The sequence below is a fragment of the Rhinoraja longicauda genome, chromosome 16 (genome assembly GCF_053455715.1).
Source record: "Rhinoraja longicauda isolate Sanriku21f chromosome 16, sRhiLon1.1, whole genome shotgun sequence".
NCBI lineage: Eukaryota > Metazoa > Chordata > Chondrichthyes > Rajiformes > Arhynchobatidae > Rhinoraja > Rhinoraja longicauda.
Genome location: NC_135968.1, coordinates 11,870,102 through 11,894,296, shown reverse-complemented (window position 1 = coordinate 11,894,296; position 24,195 = coordinate 11,870,102). Strand labels below are relative to the sequence as shown.

The window sequence follows — 24,195 nt, the reverse complement described above, 5'->3', positions numbered from 1 at the left end:
AGGCATGTCCAGTGAATTCATTAAATTCCAAACTAAAACTAAACTAAACATGCGCATCAACTGCTCTTTGATTCCTTTGCTACGTGCTACAATAAAGGATAATATACAGTACCCAGATGTTCCTGTAAATTGATTTCTGCCGTCCCTGATATCACCGTATCCTTCTCTTTGGTCCTTTTTCAGAACGGGTTGAACGCTCTTCATCTTGCTTCGAAGGAAGGTCACATCGGGGTTGTTTCTGAACTGATCCAGCTAGGTGCTAACGTGGATGCAGCAACCAAGGTAAGAACGCGACTCAGTCCTTTGACCGGTAAGATTGGTTCACTGCAGATAGACACAAGATGCTGGAGTAACTCAGTGGGATAGGCAGCATCTCCGGAGAGGAATGGGTGACGTTTCGGGTCGAGGCCCTTCTTCTGACTGAAACGTCACCCGTTCCTTCTCTCCGCCTGTCCCGCTGAGTTACTCCAGCATTTCGTGTCTATCTTCGCTTTAAACCAGCGTCTGCAGTTCCTTCCTGCACATATTGTTCACGGTGCCATGAAAGAACGGATTTCTGGCTTGCATCTATAATTCATGGTGCTGTTAGTCAGGTTATTTCCCCGTCGACAAGGTCCCGCATAGGAGATTAGTGGGCAAAATTAGAGCACATGGTATTGGGGGTAGGGTACTGACATGGATAGAAAATTGGTTGACAGACAGAAAGCAAAGAGTGGGGATAAATGGGTCCCTATCGGAATGGCAGGCAGTGACTGGTGGGGTACCACAAGGCTCGGTGCTGGGACCACAGCTATTTACAATATACATTCATGACTTGGATGAAGGGATTAAAAGTGCCATTAGCAAATTTGCAGATGATACAAAGCTGGGTGGCAGTGTGAGCTGTGAGGAAGATGCTATTAAGTTGCAGGGTGACTTGGACAGGTTGTGTGAGTGGGCGGATGCATGGCAGTTGCAGTTTAATGTGGATAAGTGTGAGGTTATCTACTTTGGTGGTAAGAATAAGAAGGCAGATTATTATCTGAATGGTGTCAAGTTAGGAAAAGGGGACGTACAACGAGATCTGGGTGTCCTAGTGCATCAATCACTGAAAGGAAGCATGCAGGTACAGAAGGCAGTGAAGAAAGCCAATGGAATGCTGGCCTTCATAACAAGAGGAGTTGAGTATAGGAGCAAAGAGGTCCTTCTGCAGTTGTACAGGGCCCTAGTGAGACCGCACCTGGAGTTCTGTGTGCAGTTTTGGTCTCCAAATTTGAGGAAGGATATTCTTACTATTGAGGGCGTGCGGCGTAGGTTTACTAGGTCAATTCCCGGAATGGCGGGACTGTCATATGTTGAAAGACTGGAGCGGCTAGGCTTGTATACACTGGAATTTAGGATGAGGGGATCTTATCGAAACATATAAGATTATTAAGGGGTTGGACACGTTAGAGGCAGGAAACATGTTCCCAATGTTGGGGGAGCCCAGAACCAGGGGCCACAGTTTAAGAATAAGGTGTAGGCCATTAGAACGGAGATGAGGAAAAACTTTTTCAGTCAGAGAGTTGTAAATCTGTAGAATTCACTGCCTCAGAAGGCAGTGGAGGCCAATTCTCTGAATGCATTCAAGAGAGAGCTAGATAGAGCTCTTAGGGATAGCGGAGTCAGGGGGTATGGGGAGAAGGCAGGAATGGGGTACTGATTGAGAATGGTGGTGCTGGCTCGAAGGGCCGAATGGCCTACTCCTGCATCTATTGTCTATTGTCTATTGAGATGTGGACCTCTCTTCAACATTTTATCATATCATATCATATATATACAGCCGGAAACAGGCCTTTTCGGCCCTCCAAGGCCGTGCCGCCCAGCGATCCCCGTACATTAACACTATCCTACACCCACTAGGGACAATTTTTACATTAACCCAGCCAATTAACCTACATACCTGTACGTCTTTGGAGTGTGGGAGGAAACCGAAGATCTCGGAGAAAACCCACGCAGGTCACGGGGAGAACGTACAAACTCCTTACAGTGCAGCACCCGTAGTCAGGATCGAACCTGAGTCTCCGGCGCTGCATTCGCTGTAAAGCAGCAACTCTACCGCTGCGGTACCGCTGAGATGACCTTGCAGACAGCAGCTCCACTTCAATGCTTTTATGTTTATAAAAAACCCCAACAGAAAATGGAGATCTATGAAAAATGAAAAAATTCATGTGTTACCAATTCTGAATGAAGATTAGTGGAGTTCTTTCATGAAGTGGACATTCCCTGTTCGAATCACGTCCAAAGAAAAAAAGATGACGTGCAACCCTTGAGTGATAGAAGCAAAATTTTTAAATATTTGGCTGCAGGTTCTTTAGACTTTTGAGTGGAAACAGGCTCTTCGGCCCACTGAGTCTGTGCCGAGCAGCGATCACCTTGTGCACTTGCATGTATTCTGCACACTAGGGACAATTTGCAATTCTGCCAAAGCCAATTAACCTTCAAACCTGTTTGTCTTTGGAGTGTGGGCGGAAACCGGAGCACCCAGGGAAAACCCATGTGGTCACAGGGAGAACGTACGAGACTCCTGTCGTGACCTTAAAGGGAGAATTCGATAAATAGGTGGTGAAGAAATATTTACAAGGCTGCAGAGAATGGATCAAAGCGTGGAGGTAGGATTTGGATGGAGAAATGGAGATGGAGTTTAGATTTTTTAGATTTAGATTTAGAGATACAGCGCAGAAACAGGCCCTTCGGCCCACCGGGTCCGCGCCGCCCAGCGATCCCCGCACGCTAACACTATCCTACACCCACTAGGAACAATTTTTACATTTGCCCAGCCAATTAACCTACATACCGGTGGTACGTCTTTTGGAGTGTGGGAGGAAATCTCGGAGAAAACCCACGCTGGTCACGGGGAGAACGTACAAACTCCGTACAGACGGCGCCCGTAGTCAGGATCGAACCTGAGTCTCCGGCGCTGCATTCGCTGTAAGGCAGCAACTCTACCGCTGCGCCACCGTGCCGACCTTAAAGGGAGAATTCGATAAATAGGTGGTGAAGAAATATTTACAAGGCTGCAGAGAAGGGATCAAAGTGTGGAGGTAGGATTTGGATGGAGAAATGGAGATGGAGTTTAATCCGTACAAATGTGAGGAGTTACACTTTGAGAGGTCAACTGCAGGGGGAAATATGCAATTAACAGCAAGAAAATAGCAAACATACGGAATAGTGAAAGGCTTGGATAGAGTGGATGTGGAGAGGATGTTTCCAACAGTGGGAGAGTCTAGGACTAGAGGTCATAGCCTTAGAATTAAAGGACGTTCTTCTAGGAAGATGAGGAGAATTTTTTTTAGTCAGAGGATGGTGAATTTGTGGAGTTCTTAGCCACAGAGGGCTGTGGAGGCCAAGTCAGTGGATATTTTTAAGGCAGAGAGAGATAGATTCTTGATTAGTACAGGTGTCAGAGGTTATGGGGAGATGGCAGGAGAATGGGGTTAGGAGGGAGATATAGATCAGCCATGATTGAATGGTGGAGTAGACTTGATGGGCCGAATGGCCCCATTCTACTCCTATCACCTTATGACCTTATGACACATTAGCTACAAGGAGAGGTTGGATAAACTGGGACTGTTTTCTCTGGAGCATCAAAAGTTGAGGGGAGGTATAGTTTGAGCAGAATAACATGCAGTGGAAAATGGGAGCAGGAAGTACAAAGTGAGACAGTATGTACAAATAATGGCCATAATCTTCGTAATGTGCAGATGTGGAGGTGTCAACGAAATAATGACACCAGGAGTTATTAAGGCAGCACTTAGCAACAATAAAGAATGGATCGACTGGGCTTATATTCACTGGAATTTAGATGGATAAGAGGGGATCTTATAGAGACAAATAACATTCTTAAGGGATTGGACAGGCTAGATGCAGGAAAAATGTTGGGGGAGTCCAGAACCAGGGGTCACAGTTTAAGAATAAGGGGTAGGCCATTTAGGACTGAGAGGAGGAAAAACCTTTTTCACCCAGAGAGTTGTGAATCTGTGTAATTCTCTGCCACAGAAGACAGTGTAGGCCAACTCACTGGATGTTTTCAAGAGAGAGTAGATATAGCTCTTCGGGCTAACAGAACCAAGAGATAATGGAAAAAGCAGCGATGGGGTACTGATTTTGGATGATCAGCCACGATCATATTGAATGGCGATGCTGGCTCGAAGGGCCAAATGGCCTACTCCCGCACCTATTTTCTATGTTCTATGTTTCTATTCAGCCAACACAAGGAGTGCTGAGTGTGTAGGAACTGCAGATGCTGGTTTAAACCGAAGATAGACACAAAAAGCTGGAGTAACTCAGCGGGACAGGCAGCATCTCTGGAGAGAAGGAATTGGTGACATTTTGGGTCGAGACCCTTCTTCAGACTGGTTAGGGACAAGGGAAACAAGAGATATAGACGGTGATGTGGAGAGATAAATAACAATGAATAAAAGATATTCAAAAAAGTAATGATGATAAAGGAAACAGGCCATTATTAGCTGTTTGTAGGGTGACGAGAAGCTAGTGCGACTTAGGTGGGGGTGGGATAGAGAGAGGGGGAATGTTGGGGCTACCTGATGTGAGAAAAATCAATATTCATACCAAGCAAAATATGAGATGATCTTCGTCCAATATTGCATTTAGCCTCACTCTGACAATGGAGGAGACCTAGGACAGAAAGGTGTGAGAATGGGAAGGAGAATTAAAGTGTTTAGCAACCGGGAGATCGGGTAGGTTCTGGCGGTCTGAGCGAAGGTGTTCCGGGGAATGATCTCCCAGTCTGAGTGCTGAGGCTGTGATTGCCATCGTTTCTGGGCACCCCTCCCTTTTCCTGGCCTCTTGCTCTGAGACAATACGAGGCGGTATTGATTTTATGGTCAAGCAAAGCAACTTCTGCATCATCTTTTAGGTTTTCTCTTCCCAACGCCACACCGGAATGTGTCATTGATCGTTTTGTGAAAACAAATAGTCTCAAGTTTCATCTGTTTTGAAAACCAACTTCATGTGCACTGGGATATGTTTTCCCAAATGCAGTAACATTATTGTGTGAGTCATCAAACAGACTGTACATCTGGTCAGCCTGCAAGATAGAAAGGCAGCCTGCTAAACACACAATGTATATGGGAGTGCAAGAGTTCACTTATTGAAAAGAAAAATCATTGCCAGTTATGACGGAAACAGCCTCTTCGATCTCATGCATTATCACCGTACTCTCGATGGTACTTCTTTAGTTTAGTTTAGATTTAGATTTAGATTTAGAGATACAGCGCGGAAACAGGCCCTTCGGCCCACCGAGTCCGCGCCGCCCAGCGATCCCCGCACATTAACACTATCCTACACACACTAGGGACAATTTTTACATTTACCCAGTCAATTAACCTACATACCTGTACGCCTTTGGAGTGTGGGAGGAAACCGAAGATCTCGGAGAAAACCCACGCAGGTCACGGGGAGAACGTACAAACTCCGTACAGATGGCGCCCGTAGTCAGGATCGAACCTGAGTCTCCGGCGCTGCATTCTCTGTAAGGCAGCAACTCTACCGCTGCACCACCGTGCCGCCACCAGATTAGAGATGCAGCGCAGAAATAGTCCCTTCAGGCAGCGAGTCCGTGTCGACCAGCGATCACCGCACGCTAACACTATCCTACACCCACTGAGGATCGTTTACAATTTTACCGAATTGTAATTGCAATCGACCTACAAACCCATACGTCTTTGGTGTGTGGGAGGAAACCGGAGCACCCGGAGAAAACCCACGCAGGTCACGGGGAAAACATACAAATTCCGTACAGACAGCACCCATGGTCAGGATCGAACCCGGGTCTCTGGCGCTGTAAGGCAGCAACTCTACCGCCGCGCTCTACTCATTTGCTCCCTTATTCATCTCCTCTTATCTCCTCTTCTTCACTCATTATCCTCACCAATTTTCTCACCAATCTGCTATTTCCCTTTCATCGTTCCACTTGCCTGCCTCTTTTTTAATGTGTTGCAAGGGACAATATGGTTGTGACATTAAGAAGGCGTGCAGCCAAGAGTTTAAAAAGTCGAGCATTCAACTGAAAAATAAGTCAAAGCCAGAGCTTTTTGGTCTGCTTTACCCTTCCTCTCATTTTATTCCTACATATTTTTCACTCCCTGCTTCTAAATCGTTTGGTTAAATTCCACAACTGCATCATGCCCTGCCAATGTGAAAAAAAATCTTGAAGCAATTTAACAGTGTATCAAAACAGAGAAAACACCCTCAGAATAAAATTAATGAATCCAAAGAGGATTTATTGCAGAGAATAATTACAAAGAGGTGCGATCCAGTTGGGAGCTCGGTGGCGCAGCGGTAGAGTTGCTGCCTTACAGCGCCAGAGATCTGGGTTGGACCCTGACTACAGGCACTGTATGTACGGAGTTTGTGCGTGGGTTTTCTCCGGGATCTCCGGTTTCCTCCCACACTCTAAAGACGGACGGGTTTGTAGGTTAATTGGCTTGGTGAAATTGTAAATTGTCCCTGGTGTGTCGGATAGTGTTAGTGTGTGGGGATCACTGGCCGGGCCGCCGAAGTGCCTGCATCTTTAAACTAAACTAAACTGAAATTGGCGCTGCGTGAAAGAAGCAGATGGTAAAAGGGGTGATTAGAAACATAGAAACATAGAAAATAGGTGCAGGAGGAGGCCATTCGGCCCTTCGAGCCAGCACCACCATTCATTGTGATCATGGCTGATCATCCACAATCAGTAACCCATGCCTCCCTTCTCCCCATATCCATTGATTCCGCTAGCCCCCTAGAGCTCGATTTAACTCTCTCTTAAATCCATCCAGTGATTTGGCCTCCACTGCCCTCTGTGGCAGAGAATTCCACAAATTCACAACTCTCTGGGTGAAAAAGTTCCTTCTCGCCTCAGTTTTAAATGGCCTCCCCTTTATTTTTAGACTGTGTGTGTGTGGCCCCTGGTTCTGGACTCACCCAACATTGGGAACATTTTTCCTGCATCCAGCTTGTCCAGCCCTTTTATAATTTTATACGTCTCCATTAGATCCCCTCTCATCCTTCTCAACTCCAGTGAATACAAGCCTCGTCTTTTCAATTGTAAGCATGGCCAAAGATACGTGATGGGTGTGTGGATAGGGCCGGGGTCTCTGACAGACAGTGGCTCGCTGCCAGCGCAGAAGAGACTGGAGTTGTAGGAATGGACAGTTTGCAAAAAAGGGATGTGCGTTTTGTGACCGGAGTAACATCTGACCCGGATGAAAGCTGATGGTTTGGGATACAAGGTGCCAACGGACCCCGGTCAGAACAGAAGCAATGGGTCGGCTGAAAATATGTGATCTGGGAATATGAAGAGCACAGTATTGGATGGGATGGAGTTTAGGAAAGAGAGGAGAATGCAAGGGAAGCTGTGGAATGATCTCTCCCGCACATGGGAATAACATGATGTCAGTTTTGGCAGCGGATGGGATGCTGTTGGGAGTGGAGGCTGCTGATGTTATAAAGCTCCACCGAGCATTATGATGGAGAGGATACGATGTTGGAATTTGGATCAGGATTCACTGGGGAACCAAAGTCACAGTCAATCTGGTAAGATCTGAGACAGAGTCCAGGGTCTGGTTGGAGTCAAAGATAAGTGTATGAAGCATGTCAAATAACGTCAGAGACACATGTTTCCTTTCTAATTTGCTTAAATGGAAACATGACTTAGTTTAGTTTAGGTTAGTTTAGTTTAGTTTGGAGATACAGTGTGGAAACAGACCCTTCGGCCGACCGAGTCCGCGCCAACCAACAATCACCCACATACTAGTTCTGTCCTGCACACTAGGGACAGTTTACAGAAGCCAATTAACCGACAAACCTGTACGTCTTTCGAATGGGGGAGGAAACCGGAGCACACGGAGAAAACCGCATGCGGTCACGGGGAGAACGTACAAACTCCGTACAGACGGCACCCGTGGTCAGGATCAAACCCGGGTCTCTGGTGCTGTAAGGCAGCAACAGCTGCAGCATTGTACCCCCCAATTTTATTGAGCGCTCACAAATGGTGGCATATTATGGGGAGAACAAGAATGGCACCATGGTCACCATGCGATCTAGATAGCGTGAACAGTTGCGTAATGAGAAGCATGGAGAAGCCATAGATGGAAGGACAAGAAAGTGCTGTCACCGTTCATTACCTCGAAGATAGACTTTGAGGCCACACAAAACATTACATCATGGACGGGCAGGGCCAGGGCCGTCTTTACAGCATTATGGGCCCCGGGCAAAGCAGTGTACTGGGGCCCCTACGACAACTACTCTCCCCCAGACCAACTGTTGCTCTCCGCCACCCCCCTTTCCCCAGCACCCCCATTTCCCCCACTCTCTCTTCCCCCCCACCACCAACCCCCACCCTTGCTGTCCCCCTCCCCAGTCCCACTCTGCCTCCTCCCACCCCCACTCTCTCCTCCTCCCACCCTCCCCGTCGCCCCCACCGTTACTCTCCCCCACCCCCCTTTCCCTACCAGTCCCCCCCCCCGTCGTGCCGGCGAAAAGCACTTACCGAAAAGCACTTAGCGATGGACTTAGAGTGCTACATTGTTGCGAAAAGCACTTACAGATCGCTGTGAGAAGCACTTAGGGATGGAAAATGTTGCGAAAAAAACACTTAGGGTCAGAAAATGTTGCGAAAAAAGCACTTATTGAACCTACATTTTTAAAGTAGTATTTATTTATTGCAAGTCACTTAACATACACAGATCAGCATGGGGGCCCTATGCTCGTGGGGCCCCGGGCAAGTGCCCATCAGGCCCATGCGTTAAGACGGCCCTGGGCAGGGCTGCGCATTGACAAATCTGTAGGGAGGGATACAGATGGCAGAGGGATGGGTGGGATCGCAGAACGGAGCGGTCAAAAATGCTGTGTGTCTTGTGAGAGTATCAGATGAATAGTCTGGCAGTAGAGAAGTCACTGGAGGGCAGAGGGGAGAGGCAGAGCTGGATGCCTAGCGCCCCCCTGTATTTGATGACGATGGGCTGATGGATGTTGTCGCCATGTGGCAGAATATGGGTAACGAAGGGAACGCCCCAGGATTTGATCCTGAAAGTCCTCTGGCATCGTTCAAAATGCTGCGGCCACAATCAGATATCACGGGGCACCAGAGATTAAAGTGAACACTTAAAGTATTTAAATCAGGGTACAGAAATAATACATTTGTGACGAAGAATGTTGGAGCAGAAGGACCGGGTACAGAACGAGTCCCAACTTGGTAGAATGTTGTATAGAGTGCACGAATCAAACTCCGTGATTTGGAAAGCCAAGAACAATTTGGGAGGCAAGGCATGGCAGCGACTACTGAGTCGGCTTAAAGGCAGTCGGGGCAACGGACCACGCACATGAAGCGATGAGGTTACAAGGTCCATTCATGGTGGCACAGTGGCGGAGCGGGTAGAGCTGCTGCCTCTCGGCACCAGAGATCTGGGTTCGATCCCGACCTTGGGTGCTGAATATGTGGATTTTGCACGTTTTCCCAGTGGGTTTCCTCCGGGTGCTCCGGTTTCTTCCCACGTCCCAAAGACATCCAGGTTTGGAGGTTAATTGGCCTCTGTAAATTGCCCCTGGTGCGTAGGGAGTGGGCGAGAGAGTGGGATGTCATGGACCTGCTGTGAATGTGTGTTTAACTGTGAAATTGGTTCCTCCGTTCTCCGTTCTCCGTGAGAATCGAGTTCATCCACAGTATGTTCTCCATTTGCGAGGTTGCACCAAGTGCCATTCACCCATCACCCTGGTGCTTACTGGGCCACACCGCTGCAAATGCATTTTCAATTGCAAAGAGGCCACGTGTTCAAATTTCTCCAGAGCCTTACAACTCTCTATCTTGTTCAGTCCAAAAACTCTTAGAGTCCCCACGAGATCTTTTTGTTCCTCCAAATCTTGTTTTGTAGCTCATCCGATCCCCGTCACCAATTTGCATCATTCCATCGTTGACATGCCTTCAGCTACCAAATCCGTGAAATCTGGAACTCACTCCCTCTACGTCACTGTGTCATCTATTGAAACCTATCACTTGGGCCAAGATTTTGGTCACCTGCTAAATTCCCGCTGTGGCCGTGAATATGATACCAAATCATATCCATTCACACAATCGTGAGGTGTTTCTTCATTTCTAGAATCCCAATTCGGGCAGCACGGTGGTGCAGTGGTAGAGTTGCTGCCTTGCAGCGCCAGAGACCCAGGTTCTATCCTGACTACAGGTGCTATCTGTACAGAGTTTGTACGTTCTCCCCGTGACCCCGTGGGTTTTCCTTGGGTGCTCCGGTTTCCTCCCACACTCCAAAGATGTACAGGGTTAATTGGCTTCGGTAAAGATTGTAAATTGTCTCAAATGTGTAGAATAATGCTCGTGTATGGGGATCGCTGGTTGGCGTGGAGTAGGTGGGCAGAAGGGCCTGTTTCCATGCTGTATCTCTAAAAAATGATTGATAATATTAAACCTTCAACAAATCTGTGCAGCAGGTCCTTGTAATAGATGTAGCTCTTCGGGCTAACCGAATCAAGGGATTATGGGGAGAAAGCAGGAACGGGGTACTGATTTTGGATGATCACCCACGATCACATGTAATGGTGGTGTTGGCTAGAAGGGCCGAATGGCCGTCTCCTGCACCTATTTTCTATGTTTCTAAATGAGATTATCAATGCTCCCTGCGATTTGTGTTCCCTTCATCAAATTCTTCAGGGTAGATATGAGGAAATGATTCAGTCAAGAACACAGGGACGTAATCTTAAAATTAGAGTTAGGCATTCACGATTGAAAACAGGGAGTATTTGCACGACTAATTTGAAACATCCTGCTCTCTGGTTGTGTATACTGGCACAGAACCGCTTCATGTCACGAGACTGCAGCACAGAAATGGGCCATTGAGCTGGTTCATTCTCTTACTTACGTCCCATGTGGAATTCCTCCCAACCTCGTCATCTAACCTTCTCTTTTTACCATCACATCCTGGTCCAAGTTTCCCTTCAACGTTTCTTTGCTATTTCCTTTCATAGCATATTTCGCAATGTTGTCGCTCAGATTTTATACATGAATTTCTCATCGTTAAGCTTATAAGCGGCATCTTATATCCTAGTTTTTAGTGAAAACAGCCTGAAGAAGGGTCTCGACCCGAATCGTCACCCATTCCTTCTCTCCAGAGATGCTGCCTGTCCCGCTGAGTTACTCCAGCATTTTGTGTCTATCTTCGATTTAAACCAGCATCTGCAGTTCCTACACAAGTGGAAACATTTATGTGTTTACCACATCAAGGGCTTTCATCATTTGGGGAACTCTATCAGGTTACTTCTCGACCATTGGCTTTATGAGAAGTCAGTCCCAGCAAAAGGGAACATTGTTTTTCCGGATGATTATAATTTAGTCAGTTCGAATACTACCCTCATGAATCACTTTTGTAGTTTCTTTAAATGCTTCTTAATGAGAACAGTAGTCCCAACACTGATCCAAACAGGCCACCATTTTGCAGCGTATAGATATGCAGCGTGGAGACAGGCCCTTCGGCCCACCGAGTCCACGCTGACCATTGATCACCACGTTCTCATCCATGCCACGGGCGACACACTTGGGGCAATCTACAGCGACCAATTAACCTACAAACCCGTACGTACGTCTGTGGGATGTGGGAGGAAACCGGAGCTCCCTGAGGAAAACCACGCGGACTCAGGAAGAACGTGGAAACTCCACGCAGACAGCGCCCGAGGTCAGGATCGATCCCAGGTCTCTAGCGCTGTGAGGCAGCGGCTCTGCCACTGCGCCAGTAGTTTGTGATATGGATGGCGTGGAACATGACACGAATGGTCAAACTAAAGTGCTGTGCAAGTTTAGCAAGACTGCACTGCTTCTTCTCGAAATAAACTCCATTGGGATGGCCCTCCCCCTCCCCCCTTCCCTTCCCCCCTCACTCCATCCCCCTCAACCCCCCTTATCCTCCCTCCTCCCTCCCTCCCTCCCCCTCCCTCCCCCCCCAGGAGATAGATTTAAACTTTAAAATGTGAATAACTTTAAAAATATAACACAGATTTCAATGAAACTTCTTCCATTAGAACCAAAGAGACGATGGTGAGTAAGGTGGGCCTGAAATTGTCGCACTATCGTGTACCATTTTGGCTGTAGTTCAGGAACAAACAAACAAACAAACAAACACCAGTTTTAGTATATAGATATCCCCCATTTTCCTTCTCCCCTGTCGCCCACCTCCCCCTCTCTCCTCAGTGCCCCACCTTGATTTGCACCTATTTCTCCCCTCCCCCTCTCCTTCCATCCATATTCCTTCCTCTAGCTTCACAATTCACAATTCACAACTCTTCAATCTTTTTGACTTACACCTTCTGCCTTTTCATCTCTGGCCTTTGTTCAACCATCAATAAACCCTCCTTACCTGAATCCACCTATGACCTGCCAGGCTTTGTTCTGCCCCTCCTCTCTTCCAGCTTTCTCCCCCCACCCCCCTCCCCCACACCCGCACAATGAGTCCGAAGGAGGGTCCTGACCCAAAACATCACCTATCCACGTTCTCCAGAGATGCTGCCTGACCTGCTGAGTTACTCCTGCACTTTGTGTCCTGCTTTGTAGACCAGCAGCTGCAGTCCCTTATTTCTACACCCTGTTTTCTGTTCAGTCATTATTTTGATATCCATTCCACTATCTCCTCCCTGATTCCATGTGACTTGACCTCAGTTATAAATTTACTGCATGGCATTTCAGCAAATTTAAATGCATTACATCGAGGTCATTATTTGTCCATTTGATATGACTTCAATAACTTTGCTCATGCACAATGTTTCATTGTCAGGACATGCTGTTAGCACTATGATATCTTTGCTTTTGAATTTTTTTTTCTATTACTGCGATGATAGACTCCATCATATTTTATACCAATTACGTTAAGGACAGTACACGTTCTTTTGATGTTTTAAGATAGTAGATTTTTGATACTGTCAAGTGATCTAGGTCTGATAGGTAAATGTGAGTTCAGAAACACATCATCTGTGATAATATTGAACTGTGCATCACATTTCAAGGGCTGGGATGCTTGCTCCAGTTTCAGTGTTCATGCATATGTTGAAAACTCCAAATTGCATAATCCATTCTTTGTTGCTCTTGCATAACCAATAACCCATTGGGCAAGTCCCCAAAATAATTTTATATAAACCCATCACGGCAACATTTCTGTCATTTGTTGATGTGCATGGCGTTTGTAACAGAACAGTTTTTGAAATGTGTGCAAATCTGTGGTATTTTCGTCCTTCATTTCTTATGAACCCACTGATCACTGCCCTTGCCAGCCTATGATTTACTAACTGGCTCATACAAGTTAGGACCTTCTCAGCCCATTCAGCTGATTTAATGCATCCCCTAGTTTATTGTTGTTACGTAAATGTAAGGTGACAACTATGCAGCATTTGATAGAAACATAGAAACATAGAATATAGGTGCAGGAATAGGCCATTCAGCCCTTCGAACCAGCGCCGTCATTCAATATGATCATGGCTGATCATTCAGAATCAGTAACCTGTTCCTGCTTTCTCCCCATGTCCCTTGATTCGGTTAGCCCTCAGAGCTAGATCTAACTTTCTCTGGAATACATCCAGTGAATTGGCTTTCACTGCCTTCTGTGGCAGAGAATTCCACAGATTCACAACTCTCTCGCTGAAAACGTTTTTCCTCATCCCAATCCTAAATGGCCTACCCCTTATTCTTAAGCTGTGACCCCTGGTTCTGGACTCCCCCAACATGGGGAGCATTTTTCCTGCATCTAGCCAGTCCAATCTCTTAAGATTTTTTAATGTTTCTAAATGGTCCCCTCTCGTCGTTCTAAATTCCAGTGAATATAAGGCCAGTCGATCTTTCATCATGTTGTCAGTCCCGCCATCCCGGGAATGGTGAACCTACACCGCACCCCTTCAATAGCAAGAATGTCTTTCCTCTAATTAGGAGACCAAAACTGTGCATAACAGCAGAGCAATTTGATGGATAGAACATTATGCATTTCAGCTCATTGAAGAGCTAACTTCTAACCTCAAATTAGCCTCACATAATCCAGCAATTTGGGGTCAAAGATGTTGGAATCTTAAACAAAAAGTAAACTGCTGGAAGGTTTTGAGACAAGACCCCCAAATCAGGACTGATAGTGTGGGGGGAAGATGGCAGAGTTGTCGGTGAGGGAGGGGGGGATGAGGCAGAAGCTGGTAGGTGTGGTGAAAGGGGAGAGACCGAGGTAGATAGATTGATCCAGGTAAGGGAGGGATGATGAGCAGATAGAACGGTGAAACAAGGGACACGAAACTCAGGTGGATGGGTAAACAGGGGATGGGCAGATGGACATGGGAGGAAAGTTGACAAGTCTAAGTCACAAAGGGGATGGGATGGAAAAAGGGAGAGAGACCCTGGGTTGGGCTGGTGGGATAGCAATAAAAAGGTCAATGTTCATGCCGTTGGTTTTGTAGATTACTAAAACAGTAGGCTGCTAAAACAGAATACGAGTGCTATTCTACAGGTTTGCATTTGGCCTCCCGGGAGCAATGAGAAGTCTGGGGACTGGCAGGCTGGTGTGGAAATGGGAAGGGGTGTTGAAATGACAGACAACCGGATAGTCTAGCAACTTTGTGTGCAAGAATTGATTTTTATTAGAAGAAACCAGTGTCTTAATTATTGCGGACCCACTGACCTCTCCTTAAAACTCAACATACTGTATAATTAGGAACGTGTAGGGAGGAACTGCAGATGTTGGTTTAAAACGAAGACAGACCCACAAAACCTGGAGTAATTCAGCGGGTCAGGCAGCATCTCTGGAGAGAAGGAACGGGTGACATTGTGGGTCGAGACCCTTTTTCAGACTGGTCAGGGGGAAAGGGAAGGAGAGATATATAAACGATAATGTAGAGAGATAGAGAATTACAGATATGCAAAAACGTGATATTAGACTTAACCCCATCAAACATTGTGAAATGAGTCATTTTCTTTTCAGCGCATTTGGATTAATTCAGTCCTCTATGATTTCACTGCTGAGTTCAACTTCAGTTTGGCGACGATATTGATTTACCGTTTGGAACTTTGGAGCTGTTGGATGTCAAAGGACTAATCTCGATCAAAACCTGTTATCCTGGAAACCTCATGATATGGAAATAATGAAGTTGTCGTATAGACAAGTCAAGAGTCAGTTCAAGAGTGTTTTATGGTCACATTTGGCCCAGATAGAACAATTAAATTCTTATCTGCTGTCTTATTGCTTAGTATAACACAGATCCAGGTAAAGCAGGATAAGGCCGACCATCTAACTCACTGAAGCATTATCGCCTTGCAGTTTTTTTTTTTCTCTGACCTGCATGCACCAGGTTTTCAACTTCAACTGTTGACATACCTTTACTTCTTCTTTTCAGAAAGGAAATACTGCCCTGCATATTGCGTCGTTAGCTGGACAAACAGAAGTTGTCCATGTTCTTGTCACAAATAGTGCAAATATCAACGCCCAGTCACAGGTAAGAGTTTAACATAATGTTTATTTGTAAAAGTTTGTGTGTGTGTGTGTGTCTGTGTGGTCTGTGTGTGTGTGTGGCTTGTGGGTGTGTGTGTGTGTGTGTGTGTGTGTGTGTGTGTGTGTGTGTGTGTGTGTGTGTGTGTGTGTGTGTGTGTGTGTGTGTGTGTGTGTGTGTGTGTGTGTGTAGGTGTGGTTTGTGTGTGTGTTTGCAGTGTGTGAATGTGACTGTGCGCATGCAAATAAAATATCTTAATTTGTGTTAAAATTTCTTCGGCAAATTTACTGGGAAATTGTTGTCTTCTGATCCATTTTTCTGCCTCTCAGGATAGTAATCGCAGGCACGTGACGTATATTTTCTTAACAGCTCTTAAATTTACGTGACTTGAAGTTTGTATTTTCAAGGCAGAGACAATTTGTTTCTAAAATTGGAAAGACTTTACCAAAAGTGAAATTTTGTCGTCCAGTCAAAACACTAGAACAGAAACCAGGACAGATCATGCAGAGGAGATGAGATGAGGAGTCAGGTTATTCACGAGCAGATCAATTCAACCCCGTGTTATTTATTGCCAATCTTCAAACGCAACTTTATGGGCAGGCTGAAATACTTATGAGACTTAACAGAAATGCAACGCCTTTCACATTTGAAAAGAGATGTGAAGAATTAAATTCCAACCTGCTGTATGAGTAATGTGATTTTTAGTTTAGTTTAGAGATATAGTGCGGAACAGGCCCCTTTGGCCTACCGAGTCCGCACCGACCAGCAATCCCTGCACAAGGAAAGCAAATTCAACACTAGCATTTTTTATATCACGAGGACTGAAATACAAAAACAGGGATGTAATGCTGAGGCTCTATAAGGCGCTGGTCAGGCCGGATTTGGAGTACTGTGAACAAATTTGAGATAGATAAATTCTTGATTAGAACGGGTGTCAAGGGTTATGAGGAGAAGGCAGGAAAATGGGATTAGGAGGCAGGGATCAGCCATGATTCAATGGCAGAGTGGACTCGATAGGCCAAATGGCTTAATTCTACTCCTATGACTTGTGAACTTGTGAATATTAACACTATCCTACACACACTAGGGACAATTTGCATTTATGCCAAGCCAATTAACCTACAAACCTGGTTTAAATCGAAGGTAGACACAAAATGCTGGAGTAACTCAGCGGGACAGGCAGCATCTCTGGATGGCATTCCATCTCTCCAGAGATGCTGCCTGCCCCGTTGAGTTGCTCCAGCGTTTGGTGTCAACCTACAAACCTGTACGTCTATGGAGTGTGGGAGGAAACCGAAGATCGTGGAGAAAACCCACGCGGTCACGGGGAGAACGTACAACCTCCGTACAAACAGCACCCGTAGTCAGGATCAAACCTGGGTCTCTGGTGCTGTAAGCGCTGTAAGACAGGAACTCTACCATTGCACCACCCCATACAGATCATGCAGACTCTGTGAAATTAATCTGATCTCATGAGGGAATTAAGATTCCATATGATCAGATAGTTGTGTTGCAATTAACCAATGCAGTGCCAGCAACGAGATTCATGGAAGCTTTAATCCAGAATCTTGACTTTTACCACTTGACCTTTAAGATTAATAGAGTGATATTCAGAAGGTGTGTTGCAGAATCAATATTTTTTTGAAACCCTAAGATCAGACATTGTTTGACACGAAAAAAAATCTATTACCATTAGATTTTCCAGCCAAGCCTGAATACAGAAATAAAAAGGATGCAAATAACACATACAATGGTTGAAAGATATTTGGAGAGGTACTTGGATGGGAAAACCCTAAAGAGAAATGAGCCCCATGTAGACAAATAGGGTCATCGTAGATGGTTGGCACGGAGGAGGTGGGTCAATATGGCCCATTTCTGTGTGATGATACTTTCGTATCCACTCCCGACACTCTCGGGGTAATTTTACGGCAACCAATTAACCTACAAACCTACACGTCTTTGGGATGTGCGAGGAAACCGGAGCACACGGAGGTCACAGAGGGAACGTGTAAACTCCACACAGGCTGTAACCGAGGTCAGGATGGAACCCGGGTCTCTGGCGCTGTGAGGCAGCAGCTCTACCAGCTGTGCCACCGGGCCCCGCCATTTTCTTTCTGTTGCTATATGTTGCTATGTTTTTATGACTCCGTGAATGTCCAGATTCTGTGCACCTGTGCAGTTGCAGAGTGAATGATCAGCTTCCCTATGACCAACTTATTTACTCTGAATGGTGACCCAAATTAAGTCTGAGGGCTGAATGGTCCTTTTCTGTTCCTTTGTCTTGAATGTGTTTTGCAGTTAGAAATATAATTTGGTCTTAATAACCTGGAACAAATGAAACAGGAGGAGAAATAATTGAGATGGTCTGACTTGCCATTCTTGGTCTGAGCAGAACGTTTCCTGCTCTCTACATGTCTCTTCACTCCCCGGTAATTTAAATGTCTGTTCATCTCTGCCTTGATTATATTCAATAATTCTGCCTCCACAGTTTAGCTTAGTTTAGTTTAGAGACACAGCATGGATTCAGGCCCTTCGGCCCACCGAGTCCACACCGACCATCGATCACTCGTTCACACTAGTTCTACGTTATCACACTTTCTCTTCCACTCCCTACACACTCGGGGCAATTTACATTAGCCTGCTAACCTGCATGACTTGTATAATGTGGGAGGAAACCGGAGCACCCAGCGGGAACCCATGTGGTCACAGAGAGAACATGCAAACTCCAGAAAGACAGCGTTCAAGGTCCGAATTGAACCAAACCAACTCAACGACCTCCTCTGGCAGATCATTCCATATTCCTACCACCCTTTGTTGAAAAAAGGTTGCCCTTCTGGTTCCTATTAAATCTTCCCACCCTCACATTAAACCTATGTTCTCTGGTTCTTGATTCCCCTGCACTGGGTAAACGACTCTGTGCATTTACCTATCCGTTCTTCTCATGATCTTATACAACTCTGTAAGATCACCCCTCATCCTCCTGTGCTCCAAGGAATAAAGTGCTAGCCTGCTCAACCTCTTCCGATAACTCAGGCCCTCGAGTCCTGGGAACATCCTCGTAAATCTTCTCTGCGACCTTTCCAGCTTAACAACATCTTTCCTTTAGCAGGTTGACCAAAATTGAACACAGTGTACTTTAATTGTGGCTTCGCCAATGTATTGTACAACTGCAACATGACCTCCTAACTTCTAAGCTCAATACTCAGAAGTGCCAGTTAAGATCTGGAATATACAGATATTGTTTATAGTGAGAAGAAGTTGAGCAAGTGGAAGAAAGAGGTAGTGAAGAGGCCTCAAATGCGGAGAGAGGAAAGGGGTCACCCTTCGGTCCAACTTATCCCGAAAGAAGAAGCGACCGGCACAAACATTTGTAAACTGAACCAAAGTGATATGTTTTTCCAACTATGACAAGGATGGTTTTTATTTTTCAGAATGGCTTCACTCCTTTGTACATGGCCGCTCAGGAGAATCATTTGGAAGTTGTAAAGTTCCTCCTTGACAATGGGGCAAGCCAAAGCATTGCAACTGAGGTAACTTTAAAGCATTTGTGTCTTCTTTGTGTCTTCAGTATTGTGCACGGTTATCTTTTAAAAAAAAGAAGTGAGTGCAAACACCTTCCACCTGGTATTGGTTTTGGAGGACCATGCGGGACTTTTCAATGTGATAAGTTCAAGATATTTGCTTAGTAAATCATACTATCGCAATGTTTAAGAAACATTTAGACAGGTACATGGCTAGGACAGGTTTAGATGGATGTGGGCCAAATGCAGGTCGGTGGGACTAGATGGGGCATGTTGGCCAGTGTGGGCAAATTGAGGGGCCTGTTTCCACGTTATATGACTCTATGACTCTATCAGGGGTGTCATCATATGCAAGGAATGTTAAGCCAAGGCCTCCTTTAACTTTTAGAAGGATGAGAGGGGATCTTATCGAAGCATATAAGATTTTTAAGGGGTTGGACACGTTAGAGGCAGGAAACATGTTCCCAATGTTGGGGGAGTCCAGAATCAGGGGCCGCAGTTTAAGAATAAGGGGTAAGGCCATTTAGAACGGAGATGAGGAAAAACTTTTTCAGTCAGAGAGTTGTGAATCTGTGGAATTCACTGCCTCAGAAGGCAGTGGAGGCCAATTCTCTGAATGCATTTAAGAGAGAGCTAGATAGAGCTCTTAAGGATAGCAGAGTCAGGGGGTATGGGGAGAAGGCAGGAATGGGGTACTGATTGATAATGATCAGCCATGATCACATTGAATGGTGGTGCTGGCTCGAAGGGCCGAATGGAAGATACAGAATGCAGAATATAGTTCTCAGCAGTTCCATAGACAAAGTCCGATGTCTGCAATGGGGGACCAGTGAATCAGACAGTATCTTAGCTTAACGGAAGGACCGTTCAGAAGCCTGTTAACTGAGGGAAACATGGTGTTCATGAGTCTTGAGGATGCATGCTTTCAAGCTTCCAACGGGAGCAGGCAAAGGAAGGAATGACCGGGATGGGACATGGCTTCTTTGGCTGCTTTTCCAAGGCAGCATGAAGTGTAGATGGAGTCAACGGTGGGGAGTCTGCTGTGTGCGATGCACTGGCTACATCCACAACTCTCTTGCAGTCTTGGGCAGAGCTGTTCCAAACCGAACTGTGATGCAGCCTGGCATTATGCTTTCTACGGTGCAACGGCAGACGTTTGTAAGAGTCATTGGAGAAGTGCAGAATTTCCTCCGTCTCTCGAGGAAGTAAAGGGTTTGTCGCGCCTTCTTAGCAGTCACTTACAGATTGTCCATGACAGATTGCTGGTAATACTAACAACAAAGATTTGAAGCTTTCAACCATTTCCACTTTGGCACCATTGATGCTGATTGGGGCATGTACTCCACCACACTTCCTGAAATCAATAACTAGCTCCTTCATTTTGGAAGCATCGAGTGAGAGGTTGTTGTCCTGACATCACGATACCACGTTTTCTATCTTCTTAAACGTAGAAACCTAGAAAATAGGTGCAGGAGGAGGCCATTCAGCCCTTCAAGCCAGCACCGCCATTCATTGTGATCATGGCTGATCATCCACAATCAGTAACCCGTGCCTGCCTTCTCCCCGTATCCCTTGATTCCACTAGCCCCTAGAGCTCTATCAAACTCTCTTTTAAATTCATCCAGTGAATTGGCCTCTACTGCCTTCTGTGGCAGAGAATTCCACAAATTCACAACTCTCTGGGTGAAAAAGCTTTTGCTCATCTAAGTTTTAAATGGCCTCCCCTTTATTCTTAGACTGTGGCCCCTGGTTCTGGACTCCCCCAACATTGGAACATTTTTCCTGCATCTAGCTTGTCCAGCCAGTCCTTTTATAATTTTATACTACTCCGTCTTGCCACTGTAAATTTGAAGATGGAGTTAGAGCCAAATTTGGCCAAACAGTTGTGAGTGAATAGGGAGTTTAAACATAGAAACATAGAAAATAGGTGCAGGAGGAGGCCATTTGGCCCTTCGAACCAGCACCGCCATTCATTGTGATCGTGGCTGATCATCCACAATCAGTAACCTGTGCCTGCCTTCTCCCCATATCCCTTGATTCCACTAGCCCCTAGAACTCTATCTAACTCTCTTTTAAATTCATCCAGTGAATTGGCCTCCAATGCCTTCTGTGGCAGAGAATTCCACAAATTCACAACTCTCTGGGTGAAAAAGTTTCTTCTCACCTCAGTTTTAAATGGCCTCCCCTGTAGTGTAAGAAGATAACTGCAGATGCTGGTACAAATCGAAGGTATTTATTCACAAAATGCTGGAGTAACTCAGCAGGTCAGGCAGCATCTCGGGAGAGAAGGAATGGGTGACGTTTCGGGTCGAGACCCTTCTTCAGTACTGTAGTGCGACTTGATCAGACATCTAAGGTTATGGATGAGAGTTGCAGTGATTATATTACATTCTCTCAAACTTGCTCCTCTGAGGTTTCTCACTGGCTGATCTTGCAACATGCACCATTGGTGAGGAATAAACACACATCTCCAACTCTGCAGTTGGAGAGTCCAGTGTTGGGGGAGTCCAGAACAAGGGGCCACAGTTTAAGAATAAGGGGTAGCCCATTTAGAACTGAGACGAGGAAAACCTTTTTCAGTCAGAGAGTTGTAAATCTGTGGAATTCTCTGCCTCAGTAGGCAGTGGAGGCAAATTCTCTGAATGCATTCAAGAGAGAGCTAGATAGAGCTCTTAAGGATAGCGGAGTCAGGGGGTATGGGGAGAAGGCAGGAACGGGGTACTGATTGAGAATGATCAGCCATGATCACATTGAATGGCGGTGCTGGCTCGAAGGGCCGAATGGCCTCCTCCTGCACCTATTGTCTATTGTCTGCAGCATTCACTCATCAATGTTGGGGAGTTGGTGTACTTTATTTTTGTTTTAAAGATCTGTTTCAGTTTAATGGAATTGCAGAATCGTTCCTCTCGCGATGCCTTTCACCCCTTTGAATCTAGACTGGTTCTTCTGTAGAACAATTCAGTCAATCAGAAAAAAGAGACAAAGTGCTGGAGTAATCCAGAGGGTCAGGCAGCATCAGAGGACATGGATGGGTGATGTTTCGGGTCGGGACCCTTCTTCAGATGCTCCTACTTTTCTACTTTCTTCTTACTCAGTTAGTCATATCTGCCCTTTTCTCAATTGCTCTTATCCAATTTCCTCAGATTTCTTGTATTTTTTGGTTTTAAATTTACAATTGAATGTGTTTCTACCACATTATCAGGGGGCACACTTTAAATCCCAGTTGTTAGATATGTGGAAGTAGAAGTTTTCTTCTCGAACTGTTTCAGTTTCTTTTGGCAATCACTTTAAATCTTTTTCTGCTTCTTTTCAATCAAAACCCTCCATTTATTCTGTTCAAACCATGGAATATTTTAAAGTACCTCAACCAAATCTCCGCTCAGGTCTCTGGAGAGAACGGCCGTGGGGTCTTTTGAGGGTAGTTTAGAGATACAGAGTGGAAACAGGCTGATTTGGCCCACCGAGTCCACGCCAACCAGCGATCCTTGCACACCAGCACTATCCCACACACTAGGGGTACTTTCCAATTACGTGGGCGGCACGGTGGCGCAGCGGTAGAGTTGCTGCCTTCCAGCGAATGCAGCGCTGGAGACTCAGGTTCGATCCTGTCTACGGGCGCCGTCTGTACGGAGTTTGTACGTTCTCCCCGTGACCTGCGTGGGTTTTCTCCGAGATCTTCGGCTTCCTCCCACACTCCAAAGACGTACAGGTATGTAGGTTAATTGACTGGTGATATGTAAAAATTGTCCCGAGTGGGTGTAGGATAGTGTTAATGTGCGGGGATCGCTGGGCGTCGCGGACTCGGTGGGCCGAAGGGCCTGTTTCCGCGCTGTATCTCTAAATCTAAAAATCTAAAAATTATACAAAGCCAATTAGCGTCCAAACCTGTACGTCTTTGGAATGTGGGAGGAAACCGGAGATCCCAGACAAAACCGACCTGGACATGGGGAGAACGTCCAAGCTCCGTACAGACAGCACCTGTAGTCATGATCTAACCCGGGTCTCTGGCGCTGTCAGGCAGCAACTCCACCGCTGCGCCACCGTGCCGCAAAAGTCTATTTCCAGTCCATTTTCCAGTTTTCAGAATATTGGCAAAATGGAAAATAATTTTATAGACAATAGACAATAGGTGCAGGAGGAGTCCATTCGGCCCTTCGAGCCAGCACCGCCATTCAATGTGATCATGGCTGATCATTCTCAATCAGTACCTCGTTCCTGCCTTCTCCCCATACCCCCTGACTCCGCTAGCCCTAAGAGCTCTGTCCAGCTCTCTCTTGAATGCATTCAGAGAATTGGCCTCCACTGGGCTGTGGCCAAGGAGTTGGGGAATGAGATGGGTAGGATTGCTGTATATCGAGGCAGTACTGACTTCTGTGCCTGAGTCATTCTATAAGACGTGTCCTCATACCTGGAACCACTCCAGTACATTTGTTCTGCACATTAGCATTTAGTGCAGCTCGGTGGGCTGAAGAGCCTTTTCCATGCTGTCTCTCTAAACTAAACCAAAAATGAACCTTGACTAAAGCAGGATGCATGAATCTAAAGGCAATGTTACAGCTGGAGATGAAACAGGATTAGCATAAAGCTAGGGTATGAACATTGACTTCACTAACTTCAAGTAACCCTTGCTTTACCTTTCTCTCCATCCCTCCCCTTCCCAGTTCTCCAACCAGTCTTACTGTCTCCAACTACATTTTATCTCTGTATGTTTTGTTGTCATCTTCTCCCAGCTAACAATGATCTATTCTACATTTTCCTTGATTTTTCATTCCCTTTGTCCTATTTTCACACCTTATTCTTCCTTATCTATGTGTTTCCCCTCTCCCCTGACATCAGTCTGAAGAAGGGTCTCGACCCAAAACGTCACCTATTCCTTCTCTCCTCCTTAGCTCAATGGGCTAAAGGAATCAAGGGATATGGGGAAAAAGCAGGAACGGGGTACTGATTTTGGATGATCAGCCATGATCACATTGAATGGCAGTGCTGGCTCGAAGGGCCGAATGGCCTACTCCTGCACCTATTTTCTATGTTTCTTCAGAGATGTTGCAGCATTTTGAGTTGCTCTAGCATTTTGTGTCCATCTTCGGTTTAAACCAGCATCTGCAGTTCCTTCCTACACATTAGCATAACCTTTTGGCTTTTTAACTCCAACTCCATATATAAAGCTCAGGATCACATGCTTTTTTAATGCCTTGGCAGA

The 24,195-nt window shown here is 45.8% G+C and overlaps 1 protein-coding gene across 28 annotated transcripts in view; it reads left to right on the top strand.

The window, feature by feature from the left end:
- ank3b (ankyrin 3b) overlaps positions 1-24,195 on the top strand; it is a 515,038-nt gene that overhangs the window by 311,150 nt on the left and 179,693 nt on the right. For all 28 annotated transcript variants that reach the window (XM_078413212.1, XM_078413210.1, XM_078413236.1 and 25 more), the window contains exons 3-5: positions 184-282; positions 15,382-15,480; positions 18,906-19,004. In XM_078413212.1, coding sequence (XP_078269338.1) covers positions 184-282; positions 15,382-15,480; positions 18,906-19,004 — 297 coding nt within the window. The remainder of the gene's footprint in view (positions 1-183; positions 283-15,381; positions 15,481-18,905; positions 19,005-24,195) is intronic.